This window comes from Embiotoca jacksoni, unplaced genomic scaffold (assembly GCF_022577435.1).
Source record: "Embiotoca jacksoni isolate LCO1_2020_lvr unplaced genomic scaffold, fEmbJac1.0.p SCAF_23, whole genome shotgun sequence".
Taxonomy (NCBI): domain Eukaryota; kingdom Metazoa; phylum Chordata; class Actinopteri; family Embiotocidae; genus Embiotoca; species Embiotoca jacksoni.
Window position 1 is genome coordinate 8,479,939 of NW_027185374.1, and position 22,067 is coordinate 8,502,005.

The 22,067-nt window shown below is 40.5% G+C and overlaps 2 protein-coding genes across 2 annotated transcripts in view; one reads left to right on the plus strand and one right to left on the minus strand.

Annotated features, from left to right (window-relative positions):
- Positions 1-744: 744 nt before the first annotated feature.
- Positions 745-15,175, minus strand: agbl5 (AGBL carboxypeptidase 5). Its single transcript, XM_069158608.1, has 17 exons — positions 15,076-15,175; positions 13,410-13,701; positions 13,083-13,254; positions 12,806-12,972; positions 12,454-12,631; positions 12,126-12,304; positions 10,055-10,589; positions 9,682-9,851; positions 9,053-9,188; positions 8,674-8,885; positions 8,347-8,549; positions 7,549-7,725; positions 3,607-3,749; positions 3,416-3,468; positions 3,080-3,273; positions 1,611-1,744; positions 745-1,497 (listed from the first exon to the last, which is right to left on the minus strand). The coding sequence occupies exons 2-17, from the start codon at positions 13,619-13,621 to the stop codon at positions 1,420-1,422; spliced, it is 2,943 nt and encodes a 980-aa protein (XP_069014709.1). The 5' UTR covers positions 13,622-13,701; positions 15,076-15,175; the 3' UTR covers positions 745-1,419.
- A 1,034-nt stretch (positions 15,176-16,209) lies between these two features.
- LOC138203769 (poly(A) polymerase type 3-like) overlaps positions 16,210-22,067 on the plus strand; it is a 28,156-nt gene continuing 22,298 nt past the window's right edge. The window contains exons 1-12 of the mRNA XM_069158776.1: positions 16,210-16,848; positions 17,208-17,378; positions 17,515-17,581; positions 17,688-17,769; positions 18,432-18,541; positions 18,629-18,682; positions 18,793-18,904; positions 19,057-19,146; positions 20,006-20,144; positions 20,395-20,467; positions 20,588-20,708; positions 20,929-21,013. Of these exons, the coding sequence (XP_069014877.1) occupies positions 16,841-16,848; positions 17,208-17,378; positions 17,515-17,581; positions 17,688-17,769; positions 18,432-18,541; positions 18,629-18,682; positions 18,793-18,904; positions 19,057-19,146; positions 20,006-20,144; positions 20,395-20,467; positions 20,588-20,708; positions 20,929-21,013 (1,112 nt within the window). The 5' untranslated portion in view covers positions 16,210-16,840. The remainder of the gene's footprint in view (positions 16,849-17,207; positions 17,379-17,514; positions 17,582-17,687; positions 17,770-18,431; positions 18,542-18,628; positions 18,683-18,792; positions 18,905-19,056; positions 19,147-20,005; positions 20,145-20,394; positions 20,468-20,587; positions 20,709-20,928; positions 21,014-22,067) is intronic.

Genomic DNA, 22,067 nt, shown 5'->3' on the forward strand with positions numbered 1-22,067 from the left:
GTGTACTGTGGAACAAGAAGCTCCTAAAGGACTGTGAGAGGTAAAATATTCAATACAAATGTTGTGCCTATAACAGTAGTGACCCTCAGGTGAATCTCAGGTCGTGATCAGACTTTCCACAATCAACCCAAACAAATCATATAAATAAAATCTCATAGAGGCAACTTTGACAGAAATTTCAGCTATTAGTCTTTTTTCTTGTTTTTAAGCCACCTGTATAGCTGATTTTAATATGTATGGGGAAATAAATGCCCCATGTTACAGTACTGTTGTAGACTGCAGCAGGTTCTTCCTCTACTTCTTCACTGTATTTTGCTGCATTAATTTAACCCTCTACGTTCATAAGACTTCCCACTAGAGAAGCATCTGCAGAGCATGATGTTGCCACTGCCATGTTTCATGAGAGATGGTGTCACGAGGACAACTCAGGTTTTGAGGGCTGTAGGCTAATTTAAAAGCACAATTTTTTTCCCATTTGTATTAACTCCTAGATATATTTGGAGATTTTTTTTTTCAATAACTTTTTGATTAGTGTCCTTTCAGATACAAGAGTTTTTATCCTATAGTCACTTGCAACACATGGCTCACACAAAGGTGATCACTATTTAGTACGAGAGCTCTAAAAACAGCTTACAGTGATAAATTAGGTCTCTTAAAATACAGAAATAAAATTGTTGTACAGTTCAGTATTGATTTTTTAAAATTTCTCTGGTGATCAGTGTCACAAAACAAACAATGAAAAAGTCCACAGGAGGGGGGCACCCTTTTTATAAACAGTATATGCAAAACACAAAAAAATTCAGAATAATTACACACCTCACTCACATTTATTACTAATGGAAATCATGAGGTTATAAAGGTGCTGCCGTGCTCATCAGTCTGAATATAAATCAGCCCTTTGCTGTAATAGTACAAGCGGGTGACTGAAAATATTTCTCAGTGCATTACAGTATTGGTCAGAGTGCAGTTAATGTCTTTTTGGGAGAGGGGTGACAAAAACACAAATGTGAGGGACAGTGATGTTAAAGGATATTTCAAGTGCACAGATTATGGATAATGGAAATGTGGATGGGGAAAGTTTGTGCTACTCCCCATACCCCGGCTACTGTTGTAGCGTCATGGAGCAAGGCACTGAAGCCTCAGCTGCTCCAGTAAAATGTAAAAAGTTGCTCAGTGGTTGAACTGGGCAGCTCCGGCTTCTGAATGTTGCACAGCATGGCGGGAAAGAACATACTTGCTTAGAAACTGAATAAAGATAAAATTGTTGTATTGCACATTATCCTGCCCAAAAATAATCCTCCTTTGATGATATGTCTCCTCTCCTTTCAAAGTGTTAAACTGTTTTGTGTACAATATGGGTTCACAGTAAGCAAAAACAGATGTACGATATACACGTGCCTCTCGTCCTCTGTGCAGCTCCTACGCTTCTCCACACAGGGTCACTGTCTCACACATGTTCACAGCTTCAGGCGCAGGCATCACTGGAGCTTCCTCAACCTTTAAAGACAACATCATGTAGCCGGGTCAGATTTGAGTTATTTTATTCAGTCATGTTCTGCATTAGCTTCCCACTGAATGTACACTAATGCTGTTTAAGTCTGTGTTTTCACCTGTTGCAGTGTTTCATCTGCCTCCGCCGTGGTTTCTATGATCGCATCTCCTTTGCAGTGGAAACTCCTGTCTGTGCTCTTATTAGTCAGTGCCTCTGAGGCCAGCTGTAAGGTCCCTTCTTTCTCTGATATACCTGTGGAGTGAAATAAAGCAGTGATGTTAGCTGTGAACATGTGGGGGTTTCCAATATTGGAGACAGAAACTTCATGCAGACAATTTCTTCCATAATTCTGGGACGCTTGCAAAGGAATCAATACTGAGTGGTGTATTCATGAAATGTCACAGCCACAGGCGATTTTGAAGGTCAAGTCGGTTGATGATTCACTGGCGCTAATCAAATCTAATAGTCTACAGACATACTTGGGTCTCTGCTTAGGCAGAGCAGCGCTGAGTTAAATGTCGGTATGTAAACATGCTTTCAAGGATAATACGAGCATGCTAATGTTTAGAACGTATAATGGTTAAAATACTCATCAGCTTAGTTTAAAGGACCATTGCGTAACATTTAAGAGATCTATGAGCAGAGATGGAAAATACTATTCAGTATTATGTTTTTATTCATCAAATAAAACAAGTAATCTTTGCGTTAGTCCTGGTTTAGAATGAGCCCTTCAGATAAACGTAGGGAGTTGGTCCTCTTTCACGGAGCGCCATGTTGCACCGCTTTGTGCCTACAGTAGCCCAGACAGGACAAACCACCCACTGGCTGACAGGGTCTTTTGAACTTTTACCTCATCGTAGGATCTCCTGTACACTACATACAAGAAGGGGTGTTCAGTGGGTTGAATCTGTGACCTCACAGCTACAGACCTTTAAATCCTACACACTCCTCCACCGTGTTAGCCCTTTAAGTACTGTTAATTAGCACTGAACTTAAGAGTACATCAGGTGCTGGAAACGTCTGATGATAGTGCCAAGTTCGGGGATCACCAAAGTGATTACAAGGGGGATTTGAGCATTTTGCTCCACATTTCAAATCAGTAGCCGTCGAGGACGAGATATTTCCCTTGAAGTAAAAAATGTTCACCTCGTAATGGTGCAAGAGTAAAACTCATTTCATCACCTCGGGACCATGAAAGAGTGAACGAAATTTAGTACTGGTCGTTCAGGTGAATGTAGAGATTTGAGCTGCTTGGGGTGCTGGCTGAAAAGTCAGAAGGATTCACCCTCTGGGAGTTCAGGCAATCCATCCTACAGTTGATAAGATGGTTCAGTTTAGACTAAAAAGGTCGACTGACTTCATATATTCAGGGACATCAACACTGTAGTCGTATGTAGATGTCAGTCAAGAGTTGTATGTTGTTATAGGAATGGGCATTTTTTTTCCTTTAATGCCATGTAAAGCCCACCTTTAACCAGACGCCTGTTTGTCACCTATTAAATTTTGACTAATGCAAACATTGGTCAGTTAATCTCTCCACTCTAGGCTAAAAAAAACAAAACACAAATGTAATGTGTATGTACATGCCTGACAGTGACAGATGTCTGTGGAGTCCCGGTCTGAGCAGCTTCCACACCTTCATGGTGGCCGAGACCTCCTCATCTCCAGGTGAGGCTGGGTTATTGCTCGTGGGAGATGTTTTACTGTTGTGTGTGGGAGGGGTGTCACTTGACCCCGCGCTCCGGATGGGGATGCGGCTCATGTGGGACTTCAGCTCACACCTCGGCAGGCAACAAAGAGGTTAACATTTTCATCACTTGCGCGTTGTTTCCAACATTGATTTTACTCAATTTTTCAGCCCTTCAACCCATGTTTGACTTCCTTGGCTTAAAAACATTCACAGATAGAAATGATTGGACTTACTTGCTAAATTTGATCGAGGAAAGGATGTGATGAGGCCCCGAGTCTTTCGCTGTCTGTGACAGATGGAGACATTACAGCAAGATGTCATAAACCAAGTGTAAATTGCATATATCTGAGAAAAAGTGGGAATTAAATAAGGTAAAGAAATGAGGAAAATTCGCTTTGTGAGTGAGCCGGCAGAATAAGCTAACCTCTCTGCAGGCCTCTGCGGGATGATGAGTGACTGTCAGAGTCCGGCCTCCTCTCCCTATACGCACAGGACGCATGGGTAAAGACATTCTGGCCCAGCCCGCCGAACTGGGTCCACTGGCCTGAAAGTCCGGGCAGCTGAGGCCTGTTAACCAGATGAAGGGACGTAAATACAGGGAACGGAGAGAAGAAAGGAGAAACAGTGGGAGGAAGATGGAACACTCAGAAATTAAGTTCTAACGGTTGGCTGGAGGTGGAGGTATCAGTGATCATAGCTCAAATGTCCCGAGGCATCCCACAGTCTGTATCAGCTGTTTAACTAATTCTCATGTTATTTTCAAGCAGCTTTGATCTGTTTCTATACATGTAAGCTGAAAAATAAAGATTACACGCATACAGAGAGAGTCAAAAGAGAGCAGAGGACCCACACACAAGTACTAGCTCCCCGAAGGGATAGTTTTTATTCCAGAAGTTAAACAGAAAAGCGGTAAAAGACAGCAGCACATTGAAGAAAGGTGATACTTGTAAAGACGTTACAGGGACAAACACACAACCGCAGTCTGGCATAGAAGATTAGCACCACATTGAAGGAAACGGCACAATTCTCATAAGGAGCATAAAGCAGAGAGATCCAGAGAGAATGTGACGATGCATACAGTGTTTCCACCTAAAGCTGTTTTTTGTTGTTGTTGTTGTTGTTGTCATTTTTGATGAAGCTGTTTAAGCTTTCGGGTTGAAACAACTGAGACACAGGACATCAAAGTTCACAGTGTGAAAGCAGAATAAAACTACAGTATACGCTCCCTATTTTGCAGAGCATCGATCTAAACAGAGAGCCGTTCCCACTGTGTTAAATGAAGTGGGCATGGGCTACACAAAAACGCTCACCAGAGTGATTTTAAAGGAGCATTAAGTAAGACTTTTATGTCTCATTAAACTTTCAGACGGTTGATAGTTTCACTCCTGGCAACTTGTGAATTTATCACATTTTTCTTCCAGTCATATATTCACTGAACAATTCCATCCGTCCAAAAGGACGTTGCTCTTAGATAATAACTTGCAAATATCTGCTCTAATTTGCTTGATTTTTGTTTCATAAAAAGGTCCACAGAAGTCCTAAATATGCCCCTTCAAATATATGTTCCAACAATATTATGTATAGTTTTTGTTTAAACATACAGTGTTTCAGGCCTGTATACTTTAAAAAGCCACGAATTATAAGTAAACTCTTCCCTTTCATCCTTTTCAAAGTTTCTCCAGATTAAAGACAGGTAAGGAGGAGGCAAAATGGACACTGTATGACATCACAATATGAGCAGAGCCTTCAAAACCTACTGTTTACAACAAAGCAAGGCACACCATAACTACAATATGTCACAGCACTGGTCAGACGGTAGCTAGAGCGAGGCGAGGCGAGGCCACGTATTCTGAAAGCTATTTTGATCCAATCGAATTCAGAAACTGGTTTATTTGCTGCTCATAAACCTTTTTCTGAATTTTTAGTGCCAACTAAAATAGCTGGTCTGAAAATACAGACCATCATCAAGTACTTGGATGACAGCACACAAAACCAAATTACAGACAAATCACTGCTAACTCCACAATTATTCAATGAGGTTTACATATAAACCAGGAACATGTGGTTATTTCTCACGTCTGCTAACCACAACATATATCAACTCTAACCATCGACAGCTTACTACATGCCTGCCAAGTTCAATTTACACAACATAACACATTTATCTGCTTGAATAAATAAAGAGCAATGTTTTCTTCATCACTTTGATGAAACGTAGAATTAATTAAACTCAACACTTTATTTACACCAAAACTGGAATCTTATTAGAAAATTATTAACACTTGCTAACTCTGACTTAGTCAAACTCTTGGAACACTGAACAAAACTAAATGTTGTATTATATGATATTGCTGGTTGGCAAAAAGCTTCATAAAGTAATCCCTTGTTATCCCAAAGCAACTGTAAGAGTTCCACCATCCACGAGGGTTTAAGCCAGTGACGGTCCACATGAGGTTTCTGGGAGTAGGCTACTCTGTGAACATCATAACGGCATCATGACCAAGACTGGTCTGACACTGGAATGATACAGATTTTATAGCTATTACAGAATGAATAAACACAAAAATGAAACAGCAGACCTCGACAGAAGTCCTACTCTGAACTAACTCTAAATGACTACAGTGGGACGGTGTGATCAGCCTGCGACTTACATATGAACATTAGAGTGAAATACGAACACAGTAAAAAGAAATGAAAGATTAGAAGGTGCTTGGAATCATTTTACAGAAACCGAAGCGACACTTTCTTCACTCTAATTCTGCAAAATCGCTCTCTCAAAAAATAAAACCAAGAAATAATTCAAAAATTAAAAGTGCAACATGGCAAAAGTCAAAGTATCTCATTTGAACTATAGCTGATTATCAAAAATTCCCATTAAAACTAAAAAAAAAAAAAAAACGAAAGTCTTTGCTACTTTGCAAAGACCAGCACAGTAATATGGTAATTCATCGTATTATGGTATTTAGCTTATTACTTGTATACAGACTTCTCCATGTCGTCCATATTATAATATTTCCAACATTAATGCTGTTAATATCTATCGTATATACTGAAAGTTCAAGGGGACCATACAGGTTAGATACCCAAGCAGCTGTCCCTTTTCACTAGACTAACACATTCACAAACTAACCAGTTTGCTTTGCTTAGTAAAGGAAAGTCACAAGATCAACACCAGAGGGCAGTGTGATTACCAGTCCTGGATTCAAGATTGGTGAGAACACAGAAACCATGAATTTAAAGGAGCAGTGTGTAGGATTCAGTGGCATGTAGAGGTCAGATTGCAGAATGTGCAGGAGAATCTACAGCGGGCGTGAAACTGAAGACAAACGCAAAAGGCCCTCTTTAGAGGCAGTGTTTGGTTTGTCTGTTCTGGGCAACTGTAGAAACATGGCGGGTTACGTGGATATGTTTATATGAAGGGATAATTCAAAGCTAAAAAACACAACAAGTGTTTCCACATTAGGTACAGATAATCTGTACCATGCCTGAATCCTTTTTGATGTCGTTCCAACAGTTAACCTAACAATGTAGTATTACTGTCGTCTGTCAGGTCAGGAGGTGGATGCTAGTGTCGAGATAAGCCTGGTTACGCAGATTTCTGAAGGCAGGTGCTTCAGAGAATTGCTTTTTTTATGTTTGAAAAAGTGGCAGAAAGCTGAGTAATGCAGACCTTAGATTCTGAACAATGCTCAATTTCCTGATTTTGCTACTGCTAACTTTCACTTTGACTCCGCTTTTTCCAAGCTGACTGACTGTTCAGTATGCAACGTTTCATTTTCACCAACGTCCAAGGCTTTGGGTTCTAACATACTCGGGTATGGTACAGAGCACCCCAAGTTTCAGGTGATTATACACCAATGAAAACATAGTTATGATTATTACATTCCATTTAGGGGGACTAAATTGTACACACTGGTCCTTTAAAACATTTCAGTCACTGTTGAGATTTGAGGAATACTTGCGCTCTAAAGTGTATCATTTATCTTAAGGTGCTAATACTGCAGATACATGGAATTACTCAGATATGTGCAGAAAGAAAAACAATATTTGAGAAGAAGTTAGAAGAGCTAGCACCAATGTTGTTTCAGACACACACACACATGCACACACACACACACACACGCACACAGACACACAGACACTCAATCCACTCTCTCTCACACACACACACACACACACACACACACACACACCCAAAGTTTCACAGGTTAGATTCAGTCCGGGGTGGGCCCAGTTGGAGACTTGGTGGCCGGTGGAAGGCTCTGAAGGAGCAGGGGGCTCAGTTTGGAGAGCAGCCCGGGGCGAGGCAGAGCCTGCAGGGAGGGGAGCAAGGTGGAGAGGCTGGGGGGCTGGAGGGAGTACAGACCTGTCATACTGACGGAGGCCGGGAGGGGACAGGAGCCTGCTGCACACACTGAGGAAGACGAGGAGGAGGAGGAGGAAGGGGGTGAGAGTAGGGGACGGGTGGGTGTGTGGCTGTTGCTGGGAGACCGTAGGATGGAGCGGTGGTGGGGGGGGCGTCTCTTCTCCTGAGGCTTAGTGTCTACAGAGAGGGAAACACACAGACGCACACCTGCTCAGAGACATGCAGGGATTGTGTGCGCGCACAAACATAAAGTGGCTTTGTGCTGAGACAAAATGCCAAAGGTGAGAAAAGTGATGAGATAAAGGATCAGAATCAACAATGGAGAATGTAAAGATGTTTTGGACCAATATGTTTCAAGAATTTGTACACCCAATGAATCATTTGGTCTCGGTGCTTCTGAAGAGGACTCATTCAAACTTTAAGTCATGTTGAGGTTTTTCTGAACAAGACTGACGTTGGAGGTGACAAAATGCATGCACAGACAGCAGCAGCAGCAGCAGGTGGGGTCATGCAGGGGTCATGCTGATGTTTCAGTTTATAATCATACAGGACATGAATGCACTTGTTCATGTCTCTAAAATTAAGCAACCTGTTTTATATCACCATCAGAGTAAACCTGAAGCTGTCGCACAGACACTGACACATCAACCAGCTATGAGTCTTTGTTAACAACTCCAACAGCAGAAAGAGAGGACGGCAACAGGAAAGAGAAAAAGAGAAGAGCCCGGGATCACCTGAGGAGAGGTCATAGAAAAGGCCATCAGGTGACACAGGGAGATGGATGAGAGATCAACTTACCCCTGACTGGGCCGAGTGTCTTGTTGCCTCCTCGTCCGCTGGTGTGCATGCCGTTGTGCTGTGAGTGAGTTCGGGGCGGGGGGCAGCCAAAGGTAAAGCTCGGGGAGCTGTGCATCTTCGGGGAGGGCGTCTGGCTGCTGCTACTGTGGCTGTTGCAGCGCACGCGGCTCAGGGTGTTTTCCGATGCAGATCCAAACAGACAGCTGCTCGGAGTATCAAGACAAACACAGAAAGTCATGACCTAACTGTTATCTGTGAAGAGAAAACTAAGGACATTTGAAGTGTGCTCTCTCTTTGGGTTTAACAAAGAGATGTGTGTGAACTCACTTGTTGAAGCTCTTTGGCGGTGACACTTTGCTGCCATTGTGGTGCACTCTTGGAGGAGCATGGATGTGCGTGTTCAGGCCTTTGGTGTTGCGGACGTGCTTGAGGATCCAGGCTCGGAGATTTGACAGGCAGGTGTGCTCAGACAGCACCAGTCGTGGCCAGGGGTTACACTCTGCCATATCCAGGGCAGAGATAGCCACGGCACGTCCCACCTGACGCACAACATCAGCTGAGTTTACTGGAGAACTGATTTTCATTGGTACATTTTGTTTATCAAATGTCAAAAACTTTAAATCCACATTGCTAAAAAAAAAAAACATGGGAGCAACAAACACTAGCTAGGAACTACCAGCTGGTGACCCAGTCTGTGTCATCCTACCTGCTCAAATATTTCTGGAGTGTATTTTGGAGGGAATGATGGAGGCGGAGGAGGGGTTGCCCGTCCGTTATCATGGCAGGCAGGTGGGATAGTGTTCATGGTTTTTCCTGTGTTATAGTTGCACTCCAAGGTGTAACTGGTAAATACGCAAAAAACAAAAACGTGACAAAAATATACATTTATTGACATTCAAGGTGATCAAATCATGATGGGCGAGACATTTAGTGATTAAACCATAAAATCATTTAAACACACACTATGTAACTTCTACCAGTAGTGGTCTCTCAGTCAAAACAAAAACAAAAACAAAAGATGGAGTTTGATGACATGCAACTAAATGAAATGGACCCTTATGTTAACTGAAATTATGGATTTCTTTGGGTTTGAACATTGTTGGACACATTTCCATGATATTAGTACTCAACTCAATAAAATACATAACATGGTCTGGTGGTTTTACAACATTTTGGTGCGGAAAAGTTACATATTATACCTTTACCTCACAAAATCATTTTGGCATTACTGTTGTTTTAAAACTTTCAAAAAGTTTTCAAAGTTGATGTGTTCTACCTGAACTAACTATACTGAACATGAACTGTTGAAATGGCATAGTTTGGACAATGTCTGACCTGTGTAGCAGCCCTATTGCCTTGTGAATGGCGACGCGACCGCTGCCTTCTTTCGACTGGCCGTCTCGCTTGTCTCGGGCATACATGTTTTTCTCAGAGAAGTTACAACCCAGGAACTCAAAGTGGGCAGAGTTGACAGCGATCAGTCTTGGATACAGCATGTTCTCTACCTGCAGAGAGAAGAATCAGAGTGCACAGAAACTTGGATGGAAGTGACTAAAAACATTTGCTGTGGTTACAGTTTGGGGATAAACAAACATATCAAGGACAAAACAAGTGTAAATCTTCTTGTTGAAACTTGTTGCTAAAAAGCAACAACAAAATGTTGTTTGACAATTTCCCAAAAATGGGAATAAAATGTAATCATTTTCACCTGCTGGCTCTCCTCAGGAAGGTTATTTCCATACATGAAGCATCCGCGTTTAGAGGCATGGCCATGCAAGTCCACATAATAAGCCACACCCCCTTCATGGGGTGGCACTGATTCCTGTTCCTCCACCTGTGGTACTGCTACATCGGCAGCAATAGGATCTACAGTCTCTGGAGAACTTGATGAGCTATTCTTGTCTGCTTTCTCCATTTCTGTGGTAACCCAGGCATTTTCCTCCATCACCATGGGAACCTGTGGCTGCGAAGGATTCGCATCTTTCTCCGCATTTCGTTTGTTCAAACTGACCTCGAGGGCAGTGAGGGGAGGAGCTTGATGCTGATTGGCGGTTGGTTTAATATTGAGGAGAGCGGGCTGTGTGTGCGTGGGGCTGTTACAGCGAGTGCTCGACTGTGCGTTGTGCAAGCGGTTGTGTGTGTGGTGGTAGAGCAGCAGTGTTTTGGCTGCATAGATGGAAGGGTGCAGCTCAGGGCTTGGGTTCAAGTATTGTCTGTTTAAGTTCACACCTCTGGAATCAGTTCTTAAAAAAAACAGAAAGATGACAGAATTAGAAACAGCTTATTAACATTGGTAATTAGGGTTATATGCCAGTTAGTCGATGGTGATGTTTAGATGAAGGGAAAATGGGACAGATGCATATAGATTTGATAATCAAAGAAGAGGCAGCAGCACACCCTTGACACACTGAGGTAGTGGTGTCATTGTTCACTGATATCCCTAATACATCAGTGACGTTTGTTTAACTGCGATCTGCTGAAAGGGTCAACACGTGTCATCCGACCTGGCTCTTCTAACCTCCTCATGACCAGCAATAGGTTAACATGAACTTAAGTGACCGGGCTGCAGTCGGCTTTCTGTTGTGACCTGATTTCTTTAATGTTTTGTATGGAGGAAAAAACTGTTCCCACAACCTGATTCAACTTGTTTTCTTCTGGAAACAGCTGTTTCCTTGCTCAAATATATGCATATAGTGGTGTCTTATATGCTTTTTAAAAGTGTGCATGTGCAAAACAAAGACTTCAGAGAGTATTGCTGTAAAGGTAAAGCAGCAAGGTGAAGCAGTTATCATGACACATAGCTTGTAATCAAAGTAATTTCCTCTAAAGTTCAACAAAAACCGAATAATTATTTGTAAAACTCAGATACATTTGGATTGTAAGAAAAAACTGCATGCTCTCACTACAGTCTGTTGTATCACATGCTGTATCTCTATGTAGAGAGAAGGTTACCTGCTTTCAGTATTGGGCCTCTGCAAACAAGCCCACTATTCATTTGCTGTTATTACAAATGGGCATTTCAGAGAATGAACTGAAACTTGACCTTATGTGGAGTCTATTTTATAGGACATATCAGTGTCTTTGCAATGCATATAAATATGCAGCAGCAGACTTTCTGTGTTCTGGTTTCTGCATAAATATGTATAACCCGAGATTTCACTCGGGTGAAAGATTAAGGCTGTTAAGGCTATACAGTACCTGAGTCTCCTGCATCGAAGATATGTTTCTTATGCCAGCGCAATATAATACAGCTTTAAAAATAGATTTACTGTACATTGCAAATTAAAGGTGGTACTGTGAGAAAACAAGCGGCCGCTTGTGTGTTTTCTCACACTCAGTGATTGACTGGCGTTGTTCGCTGACTAAAACCATGAGCCAAAAGCAATGTCGATCATCTCACGCGAGCAACTGTTACCTGCCGTAACTGCAACCAAACTGTAACCTCTGTGTATCCCTGCAACAGGCTGAGCCATTTGTTAACATAAATAAAGCTTGATAAAGACAATGTTGAATCAATGAAACATGACAATACATAACGTCTCACTTCTGAACCCCGTAAATATCACTTCTCAAAAAGACTAGAGGAGCTGTGCACACTGCACTCAGGATTATTACAGAGAGAAAAGTCTTTTCATGAACAAGTGATACACCGAAACTGCCAGCAACAAAAGGAATAATTATGTAAACCATTTATTCACAAGACAAGAATCTAAACCGATTTGGTTGCATCAAAAGACGCCGCATTGTTGTTGAGAGAATGGTGAATGTGGAATTCTTACCTGTAGTGTCCGCGGACCACCCCGTCCGGGTTCAGCATGGGAATGAGTTTGAACACAAACATGTTACGCAGCACGTTTGCACGTGGGTCATCTCTTCTTAGGATGAATTTCAGGAAACCGTTAAACACAAAGGATGAGGGAGTCTCCCCTGGGTGCACCCGACTGCTGAGAAAAAACACCTGCCAACACACGCAGACACGCAAATGCCAGGGGTCAGCTTCACCGTTCCGCCGTTACTAGGTGACTCCACAACGGCCTGAGCCTTAGTTGCTGTCATCAACGGCTGTAGGGGATAGTGACTGTGTGTTTATGCATGATTGAGTGATACCCTTTTGCTGGAGAAGCAGTGTGGCCTTGGAGTGTTGGCGTCAGGAAACAGCTTGGGCAGACGGGCTTCTCTCTCCTCCTGCATCCCGCTGCAGTTGGTCACAGTGAGGAGTTCCACCCTGTTGCCATCTAGAGAGTGGCACAGCAACTCCCTGTGGTAATACACAGTGCCCGGTGCACTGCGAGTTGGAGCAGACAAGGATAGAGATTGGTGGGAAAAAGTTTTAGAACATTGTACAAGTTCAAGGAGCAGGAAAAAATGAAAAAACAAACAAAAAAAAAAAAAAAAACAGCCACTAACAACACCTTCACAAACAACATGTATTTGGCGTTTGTGAGGCATTTATGTTCACCTGCTCGGACTGAGTTGAGCAGCATTGGGGTAGCTTTCATCAAACTGCTTTAGCATCTCCTGGCACTCATTGTAAGAGAACGGGAAGCAGAAGGAAAAGTAGGTGGTTGCCCCCCGTATCTCCAACAGTCGGTGAGTGAATGAAAGGATGAACTGGTTATCTACAATCTGGAGAGCAGCAGAAGAAAGGAATGAAGATGAGATATATTATTAGAAAGTTAATAATAGCCCGACTGACAGAACACTTCCTCATTGGCTTCTGATGCCCACATCCTGACCTCAGATGTGGGTCTGTCACGAATCCTTTCCCACCGGTTTTTGCCGGGTAAAGTGCGTACGAGAGGAGCCATGCCCTGGCTGTAGAGCTTCCTCTGATTGTTCATGTTCATCACATTGATCTTCAGTAACTTCCCAGGTGCTGCCCCACGCACACTGAAGAAAAACCATGATCTGAAAAACATAAAATCAATACGGGTTCCTATAAATCATGTGCCGTAGTAGTAAGGTTTGTATGCAGCAAGTAAAAGTAATATCTAAAAGGTGCCTTTTGCTGTCCTCAAACAATTAAGATAAAATATTTACGACAGGAGCAGAGATCTTGTTACCTGTTTCCATTCTCATGCTCTGTGCCGGCGCAGTCTGGCTGCGTCCACACATTGAACTCATAGTCGGGGGTAATGTTCGACCCTGAGGAACTCCCAATAGAAGCTGTGTCAGAAGGAGGGCTGGCGTTGCCCTTCTCCACCTTCTCCACACGGGCCAGATTCCCCGAGTCGAACTTGGAGCTAAACACAATATTACCAAAGCGAGCCTCCATGACTCTGAACTCTGACCTCCTTCAAATTTCTCCACTCAGGTTGTTCGTGAAGTGCCAGTCACAGGTCTGACATAGACAGCCTTTTCAGAAAATCAGAAAAACAACAACATAATCACTCTTAAAATATGTACATATAGAAAAGTAGAAGAAGGCGTGCTTGTGATGGTACATCACTAGCCTGGTGTTGACAGACCAAAATCCCCCTGTGAATTATATGGCTCTGTCAATTTGCCATTATAAATTGTTTCCTAGTCATTGCATCCTACTGATTGTAGACCTTTGGTTAATTTTGAAACAATTGGGAGCCTTTAACTTCAGCATTGACCACCAGAGCTCCTGCAGCAACTACATTTAGGAAAAAAAATGCTTGACTTTAACATCATCCAACTGAGCCACCCTCACTAGTTCCTGATTGAACAGTCCTTCAAAGTGGCTGTGCAAACATTAATGCCAACAGGATTTCCAAACTATAATCACAGCGAAGAAAACTGAAGCTGTGAGCAACAGGCTGATAACACCAAGGTGGGACATTAGATGAAACGGGCTACATTGGAGTGATTTATGCATCCAGCAAAAGCAAACAGCCCCTCAGTCTTACATGGTGCAGCATTTTATTACAATAACACAGTGGCAACGCTACAGTATTCTAGGCAGCATGAACATATATGACAACATGTATATGTTTGTAAATCACAGTTCTGATAGTCGTTACTGAATAGTAGAGTTTTATTTTAGAGGCTTCAAGCATAACTGAGTTATGTCTTACAGTGTATGGTTTTACTACTTGTCAGCATTTAATTAAGAGATATCTTGTAAATGACTACGCGAATATAAATAACTGACTTGCTTCGATGCCAGTCAACACGTAACAGCGACACCCCGAGGCCATTGAAGAAATTACAACCATGGCCACAAGCCAGTAACATACAACATTTTCTACAAAATAATACACAGCGTGAGCTTGACTCAAGAGGCGTTGTATCGCCGCTGAATGGTGGTTTGATTATACATCACGACTGCATTTCTGTCGAGCAACACAAAACAGCCTCCCTGTTGTCTGAATTCAAATCGGTAACAGACCCATAACAACAACAGCTGACCGACAAACGGAGCGCAGAGTAAAAAAAAAAAAAAAAGGGGGAGTGTAGTACACGCAGCAAGCGTTACAGTCGGTTCACTAAACGCTTTCGTTTCGCAATATTTACGCTATATCAGCGATCTCCGACTAACATGTTACCGTGCTGGTCTCATGACATAGCGTTAAGGTTGCACACAGCTAGCATTCGTCTCTAAGCTACCGAAGCTAAATCGGCAACGGAACAAGCAGTCGTTTCTCGAAACGGTCTTCCTAACAAACGCACGGTGTTTTTTTTGTTTTTTTTTAATCTTTAAATGATGTCTACATTTACTCTGTGCCGTTGCCTTTGCGTGAAAATGTGAATTATCAGTCTCACCCTGCTATTTTCGATCGATGTCCATTTTTTGTTTTCACCGTCCTTCTCAATCGTCAATTCATTGCTCTATGTGCTGCGTTCAGGTTCCTCTATGTGCTGCGTTCAGGTTCCTCTGGAGAAATGACGTCGCCTGGAAACGTCCTTGTCATGTACGTTAACAGTAACAGGATGTTTGTTGTTATTTCCGATAAGGCTAAAAGTGGGCTAATAAATTGAGATGTATAAGTCATTATTATTTTTTGTCTCTTTTTTTTTTATTTTTTTTATTTTTTACAGTTAGCCTTCAATGACAATAAAAGCCATAATTGCATTTATAAACATAAAGTATTAGTAATTAAGTCTCCAACTCTATTTGGACTCATTATAATGGGCCTAATGAACAAAAGTACTAAACCACACTGTAAAACAAACAAATAGACAAACTCAACAATAGTTTACAAATAAAGTCAACCTAATGATGCCTACTTCCTGACCCTGAATCAGGACTTGTTCCACGTCTCTCACTCCATCACTTAGCACGCAAGACCGAGCCAGCTCTGCAAAGCAGCATTGTACATTGCATCCTGACAAAAACCACGGGTCAAAGGTCACTGCCTCTGGCCACCATCTCACTGTTGACCAAAAATCATAATCAGGTTGGGATATCCGTGATCGTCATTGTCAGTTGACCAGTTGTTTATATACAATTTTTTTTAACAGCAGCTTTAAAAGCAGCCACAGAAGGATGTTGTCCTTCAGTATTTTAATTTTCTCTGAAAATCCACAAGGGGATTTACCGTAAAGAACTTAATGATAATTTTACTGGGTATAACATTGTAATGTTTGTAATAGTTTTTCTTGTTATCTCGAGTTCACCAATGTTGTACGATCTCATTTTCTCATGATGATATTTTTTTTCTTTTATTATATATATATATATATATATACATGTCTGAAAAATTATAATGTTTGTGATTAAGTAGACAAAAGGTGACTCACCTGTCAAGTATAGATGCTGACAGACTCCTAAAACTGAACCTTATTTCTTTGCATTGTGGTAAAATATTAGTTAGTAAGTTTGGTATGAAAGAAATAACCTGCAGTTTGGCAGATAGTCATAAACCCATTCTATGCGGTTTAAAATGAACTGAGGCAGATGTGGCATCTTTTGATTTATACAACATTTATTTGTATTTGTTAATACGATTATATAGTGAGAGACAGGCCTATAGACTAGAAATTGATAAATTGACCAGAGATTTGACCATCCTACTGAAAACAATGAAGCAGCAATATTAGCTTGAACTTCAAACATCTGGCAGTTGAGTTTCTGCAAGAGAAAGCAGCAGTTTTGTCAAAGTTAGTTTACAATCATACTGACACTTTTCATTTTAAATTTAAATGCCTATACTTCACGTCAATCTATATTTTTACAGTGTCGCTCCAAATCAGATGGACTAATAATATATTTTACAGAATATACATTAACACGTAGGTTAATAATCATTTATACTTAGAACAAAAATATAAAAGGCACTGTCCTCATACAGATTAAAAGAATGCGTACGTCATGTCACGTGTCTTTTTGTTTTTGTTTTCCCTGCTCACGTGCCATCGTTCTGGAATTCGTTCGCCATGACGTCCGGTGAGCGCGCGATCTGACAGCCAGTGTCCATCTCGCCGCCGACCGTGACAGGCCCGCTGGAACTTCGCTGTGTTTTTACTCGGGAGAAAACACGATACCCGGAGCTCGTTATAAACAAACAAGTGTTTTACTGTTGCAGCAATGTCTCAGTAAGTACCGGTGTCTTTTTTTTTTTTCTTTTTTTTTCTTGTTTATTTCTTGTTTTTGTCAAATACGCAGATGTTAGCTTGAACCACGCTCCGCCTGCGGATGTAGCCTAGCTTAAAAAAAAAAAAAAAACAACAACAAAAAAACCGAAAATCATCAGTACAGGTTGCACTGAATTTTATAAATGTTTTGGACCGGTATTGGTTCCTGCTCTTTACAACAACAACAAAAAAAAAGAAAGAAGAGAAGAATTTTCACATTTCTTAGCACAATTAGAGGCTCGAGTTTTATTAGATTTACACAGTTTCCTTCCTCTCAAGGTGTGTGACTATTAAAATAACATGCTAATATCCCTGTTCAGTCCAAATCAGTGCCAAGCTACAACATCCTCAGACACACCCAAGTGTCATGGGCTCACTGGTCCTATCAGCCTGGATCTGCCTGAAGAGGCTGACTTGATCCAGACCAGAAAACTGATTGCAACTGTTAATTCATACCGTGTATATGAGAACAACTTTGAACAGCAGCACAGGTATGTGAAGCTATTTTTGTTTTTTTCCTGTCAGTTATTTCACATTTTATGCCAATGCAAGTGGTTGACCACAGATGTAAGTGACCGATGCACCCTTTCCTTCAGAGATGTTTGTAAATGTCTATTTCATTTGCAGAGAGATGGTTGTGAAACGACTGGAGTCCCTTTTTAAGGAGTGGCTCCAAGAAGTGTGTGAGGAAATGGTAATAACATTGTTAATTCAAAAATTTTTTATTTTTGTACGTTCAAATATGATACTGAAAACATCGTTGTTGCTTTGATTTCCATTATCATGCTTTTTGATTTTAGGGTGTACCCGAAGTGGTAAAAGATAATGTTGGAGGCAAGATCTTCTCGTTTGGATCCTATTACCTGGGAGCTCATTTAAAAGGTATTTATCTTGACCTTAAGATGCATGTTTGATGATTAAGATCATCCACCTGCCCAGGGACAACAGATGGAAATTAGCCTCTAACTTACTCTGGGGAAATTACTTTTAATTATGCGCTGTCCCTGCAGAAATAAACAATAAATCAAATTAAACTAATGTGTTTCATAATCATGATACTTTTTTTTTTTCCCCCTTTCATTGGTGGATTAAATCTTCTGATGGTAAATATGATGGTCTACGAAAGGGTACAACAGTTACCAGTGTTTGGGAGTAACACACATGTAACAGCGTTATGTACAAGTAATTAGATTACAAAATAGATATAGTTGTAATCCATTACAATTACTGAGAAAAAAAAGTATTACAATAAATTCCATGTATTGTTTAACATGTTGGTAATTATGAAGGAGTTACATCCTAATATATATTTATTGGTGTAAAGCTTGTATGTAGAATATCACATTCATTGTAATGCTTTGCATCTTTTTGCCGACAGAACTGTCTTCTGTCTACGTCTAGTCAGGCTCCATGTATTTGGCAGTATGCGCTCAAACTTTGAGCCTTGTTTTTAATTGGTTGTTTTGGTGTTGTTGCATCTGGAACACTGTTAGTGATTCATTTCCCTGACTTTTCTTTTGTATGAACCCGTGTTGTTCTGACAGATGCTGACATTGATGCTCTCTTTGTCGGACCTGGATTTCTTGAGAGAAAAGACTTCTTCACTTCCTTCTATGAGAAGCTGAAAGCTCAGGAGGCGGTCAAAGACATACGGGTTAGTCATTTAAGTGATTCGTTGCAAATAAATGGATGGCACATTTTTCTCCTTAGTCCAAAAGACTGACAATATTGTTCTCCTCAGGTCATTAAAGAGGCATATGTCCCTGTCATCAAACTGTCCTTTGAAGGCATCCAGGTAATTTGGCTGGAGAAAGACATGAAGAATTCTGCTGTCTGCAGTGTGCTTCGGTTAAACTCTGGTTTGCATTTGTCTCAGTCGTTGTTTTTGTGCTCGTTACCTTTAAGATTGACTTAGTCTTCGCCCTTGTGGCAGAGAGGAGTGTCCCTGAAAATTTGGACCTCCTCAACAACAAAGTGGTGAAGAACATAGGTAACATCTGCGTCAGAAGTCTAAATGGTAAACATCAGATTAAAGATTGCTGGTCTGAAATCCTGCAGCGGTCGAACCTGACAGGCCTACCTGATTTGCCTTCTTCTTTTTTTTTGTTTTTTTTTTTGGACTGTGACAGTTTCTGTATCAATCTTTTTGTTTATTCTGTTCTTTTGAAGGCTACAGAGTTACAGCGGAAATCCTCAGACTTGTGCCTAATGTTCACAACTTCCGACTCACTTTGAGAGTCATCAAGCTATGGGCCAAACGTGAGTTAAACATTACAGTTGCACATGTCCGCAATCTTTTCTGTCCCATTTTGGCTTTCATTCAAAGCAAGCAGGATTACACGTTGTTGCCTGCATCCAAAATCATTCCATATTTGCCTTACATTAGTGCCTTTCTGTCTGAAGTGTAAATAGACACACGATATGCTGTCTATACAACTTTACACAGTTATTTTGGGCAAAACTATTTTTCTTTTTACTTTACCAGTTCTCGTGTTTTCCCAGTGTCTCATATACTCGTGAATATTTGTCTTGTCCTGTGTACATTTGCGACCAGGCAACCACAGCCCAATCACTATATTGCAGGAATAAACAAATGTATAGTTTAACTTCACAAAGTTGTCAATATCCTAAACAGGCACATGTTCAGGTGTCTTTGTGGAGTCATCACAACCAATGACAAGGCAGAATGTATCCAAGTCAAAATTAAACCAGTTACTCCCTCGAGGAGTCCTTTGTTGGATGTTTTTTTTTAAATTTATTTTTTATAGATCTCCTCTGTGAAAGCTGTATATCTTTGTAAACCTGCTTTGTGATATAAGCCTATGGATTTGTTTCCATATGCTTTACTGCATATTCTATTCTTTTGCACCAATTTTACATAAAAAAAGTAAAATTAATAAAGTAACTATCTATCTATCTATCTATCTATCTATCTAAAATATAACAGTATTAGGAAGCTGTTATACTGTGAAATAAACCAGCAGATATTTCCAATATTTTATATTTAAAACCTCTCAATTTGCAGCAGGTATTATAGAGAGTTAGAGTATGTTATTGGCGGTTAACATTATACACACCGAGGTTTTAATCTTTTTTCTGGCACCTCATTTACCTCCAGAGCGTAACATTTACTCCAACATGCTGGGCTTCCTGGGCGGTGTATCATGGGCTATTTTGGTGGCCAGAATTTGTCAGGTGTACCCAAATGCAACATTGTCCACCCTGGTGACCAAATTCTTCAAGGTCTTCTCTATGTGGTGAGTTGTCCCTGCACACTTCTGGTTTCCTTGTTACATGAAAAAAAACAACAACATTAAATTGGGTTTAAAACTCAGTGGCAACAGAAAATGCAGGCGTTATGTTGGATGAATTTTTTTTTTTTTGCCAAAGTCGATATCATTGTTCAGATGTTTATAATGTTTCACTCTGAGGGTTTAGCTGCATGTTAATGCTTTGTAAAAGTTGCAGATGAGGATCAGTTTATTTATAAATCTTGCTTTGTTTCAGGGTGTGGCCGATCTCAATTCGCTTGCGGGAAGTAGAAAACTGTGACTGCAACCTTCCTTTTTGGGATCCCAGGGTACGACCTGAGCAGGATGCTCACCAGGCTATAAACGCAGAACCACACCAGTCACGTAATTATTAAATATGTCCAAAAGCACAAGTAAGCTGAAAATGCTATGTTCTTCTGGATTTCCAGGTTAATCTACATGACCGCTACCACCTCATGCCCATCATCACCCCAGCATATCCACCGCAGAACACCTCGGTCAACGTGTCTCCCTCCACCTTTACCATCATAACAGAGGAGATCCAACGAGGTGTGTAGTCCCTTTGCTCATAACTAGCCAAGAATGAGCACATACTTTTGCAACTATGTGTTTATGTATTTACTGGTCCAATAAATACATGCAAACTTGAATTAATGTACTGTAATCTTTGATTTTTACACTCGCAAATTCAGGGATTTTATTCTGTAAACAAAGGGATGGGAGATTGTTTGATGTAGACTTTAACAAGCGTTTCCTTTTTCGTTCACAGGCAACGCCATTGCTGAGGAAATACAGCGGAAAAAAGCAAACTGGCACAAACTATTTGAAAAAACAGACTTTTTTGACAAATACCAGTATGTATTAAATTACCTAGAAATAAAAATTGCCATGAACAGAATACACTTGAATTCTCATTACTTTCTAAAATATTTACCATGTACATCTGATAGATTTACTTCTTCTGCCTTTTGTGATTGTCCAAGTTATGCCTCCAAATTAGGAAGAACTTTCTGTTTGATGTTCTTATTTTCTTAATGAATACATGGTTTTAAAAAGAAAAACTTGCTTTTCAAATTTTCTGCATAATCATTTTGTTTTCAGCTCAAAATCAAATGATTTAGTTGACATTTTACCCTCTTCAGTGTGTGATGTTTTACATTTCATTTTATTATGACTTTGTGTTCCATTATCTGGTTTTAATGTTTAAAAAGCACTGTGTCTTTTAACTAACGCAATGTCTTGAATGCCAATTATATACTCAATGTGCAGAACAAGTTTTGCCATTAATTTCACGTTAATCTCTTAATTTGATGTACTCTTGAGTCTGATCTAGTCATTTGAAAAGTGGATTATCTTTTGCTTCGGACTGTGCAGGATTTACATTTGTATCTGACTTTGTTTAATTCCAGTTGTTGTATGAGTATGCTTTGTGTGTATGCAAGTTTTTCCTGAAGTGTATTGGAAGTCATTTAAGAAGAAGTGGATGATCTGTTGTTTTTTGTGCAGATCTATGTATTCTTTTATGTCATTTCTAAGCTCTGAGTATGTTACTTCAGACCTAATTGTGCATGTAACATTGACGGTTGAGTACTGGTTGCTTTATTGGATTTGCAGACCAGGTTTTTCTGGACTGAAACCGTTGTACATTGCTGAGTGTTGTGTTGATGGTTTGAGCGCCTTATATTCTCTATCTGGTGTATTTCTTCATTGTTTTCTCTGAACTCTTGTGGAGTTTCTGTCAATTCTGCAGTACTAATATGTTGTCTTGGTTTTAAATAAATCTGACACGTGCTCTGATTTCTCTATTTTTGTACTGCAAAAAAATAGTTTTTTTTTTTTAATGGATTACACAATAAAATATTAATTTGAAAGTCAGAATTGGCAGAATATTCTGTATGGCTAATGTGT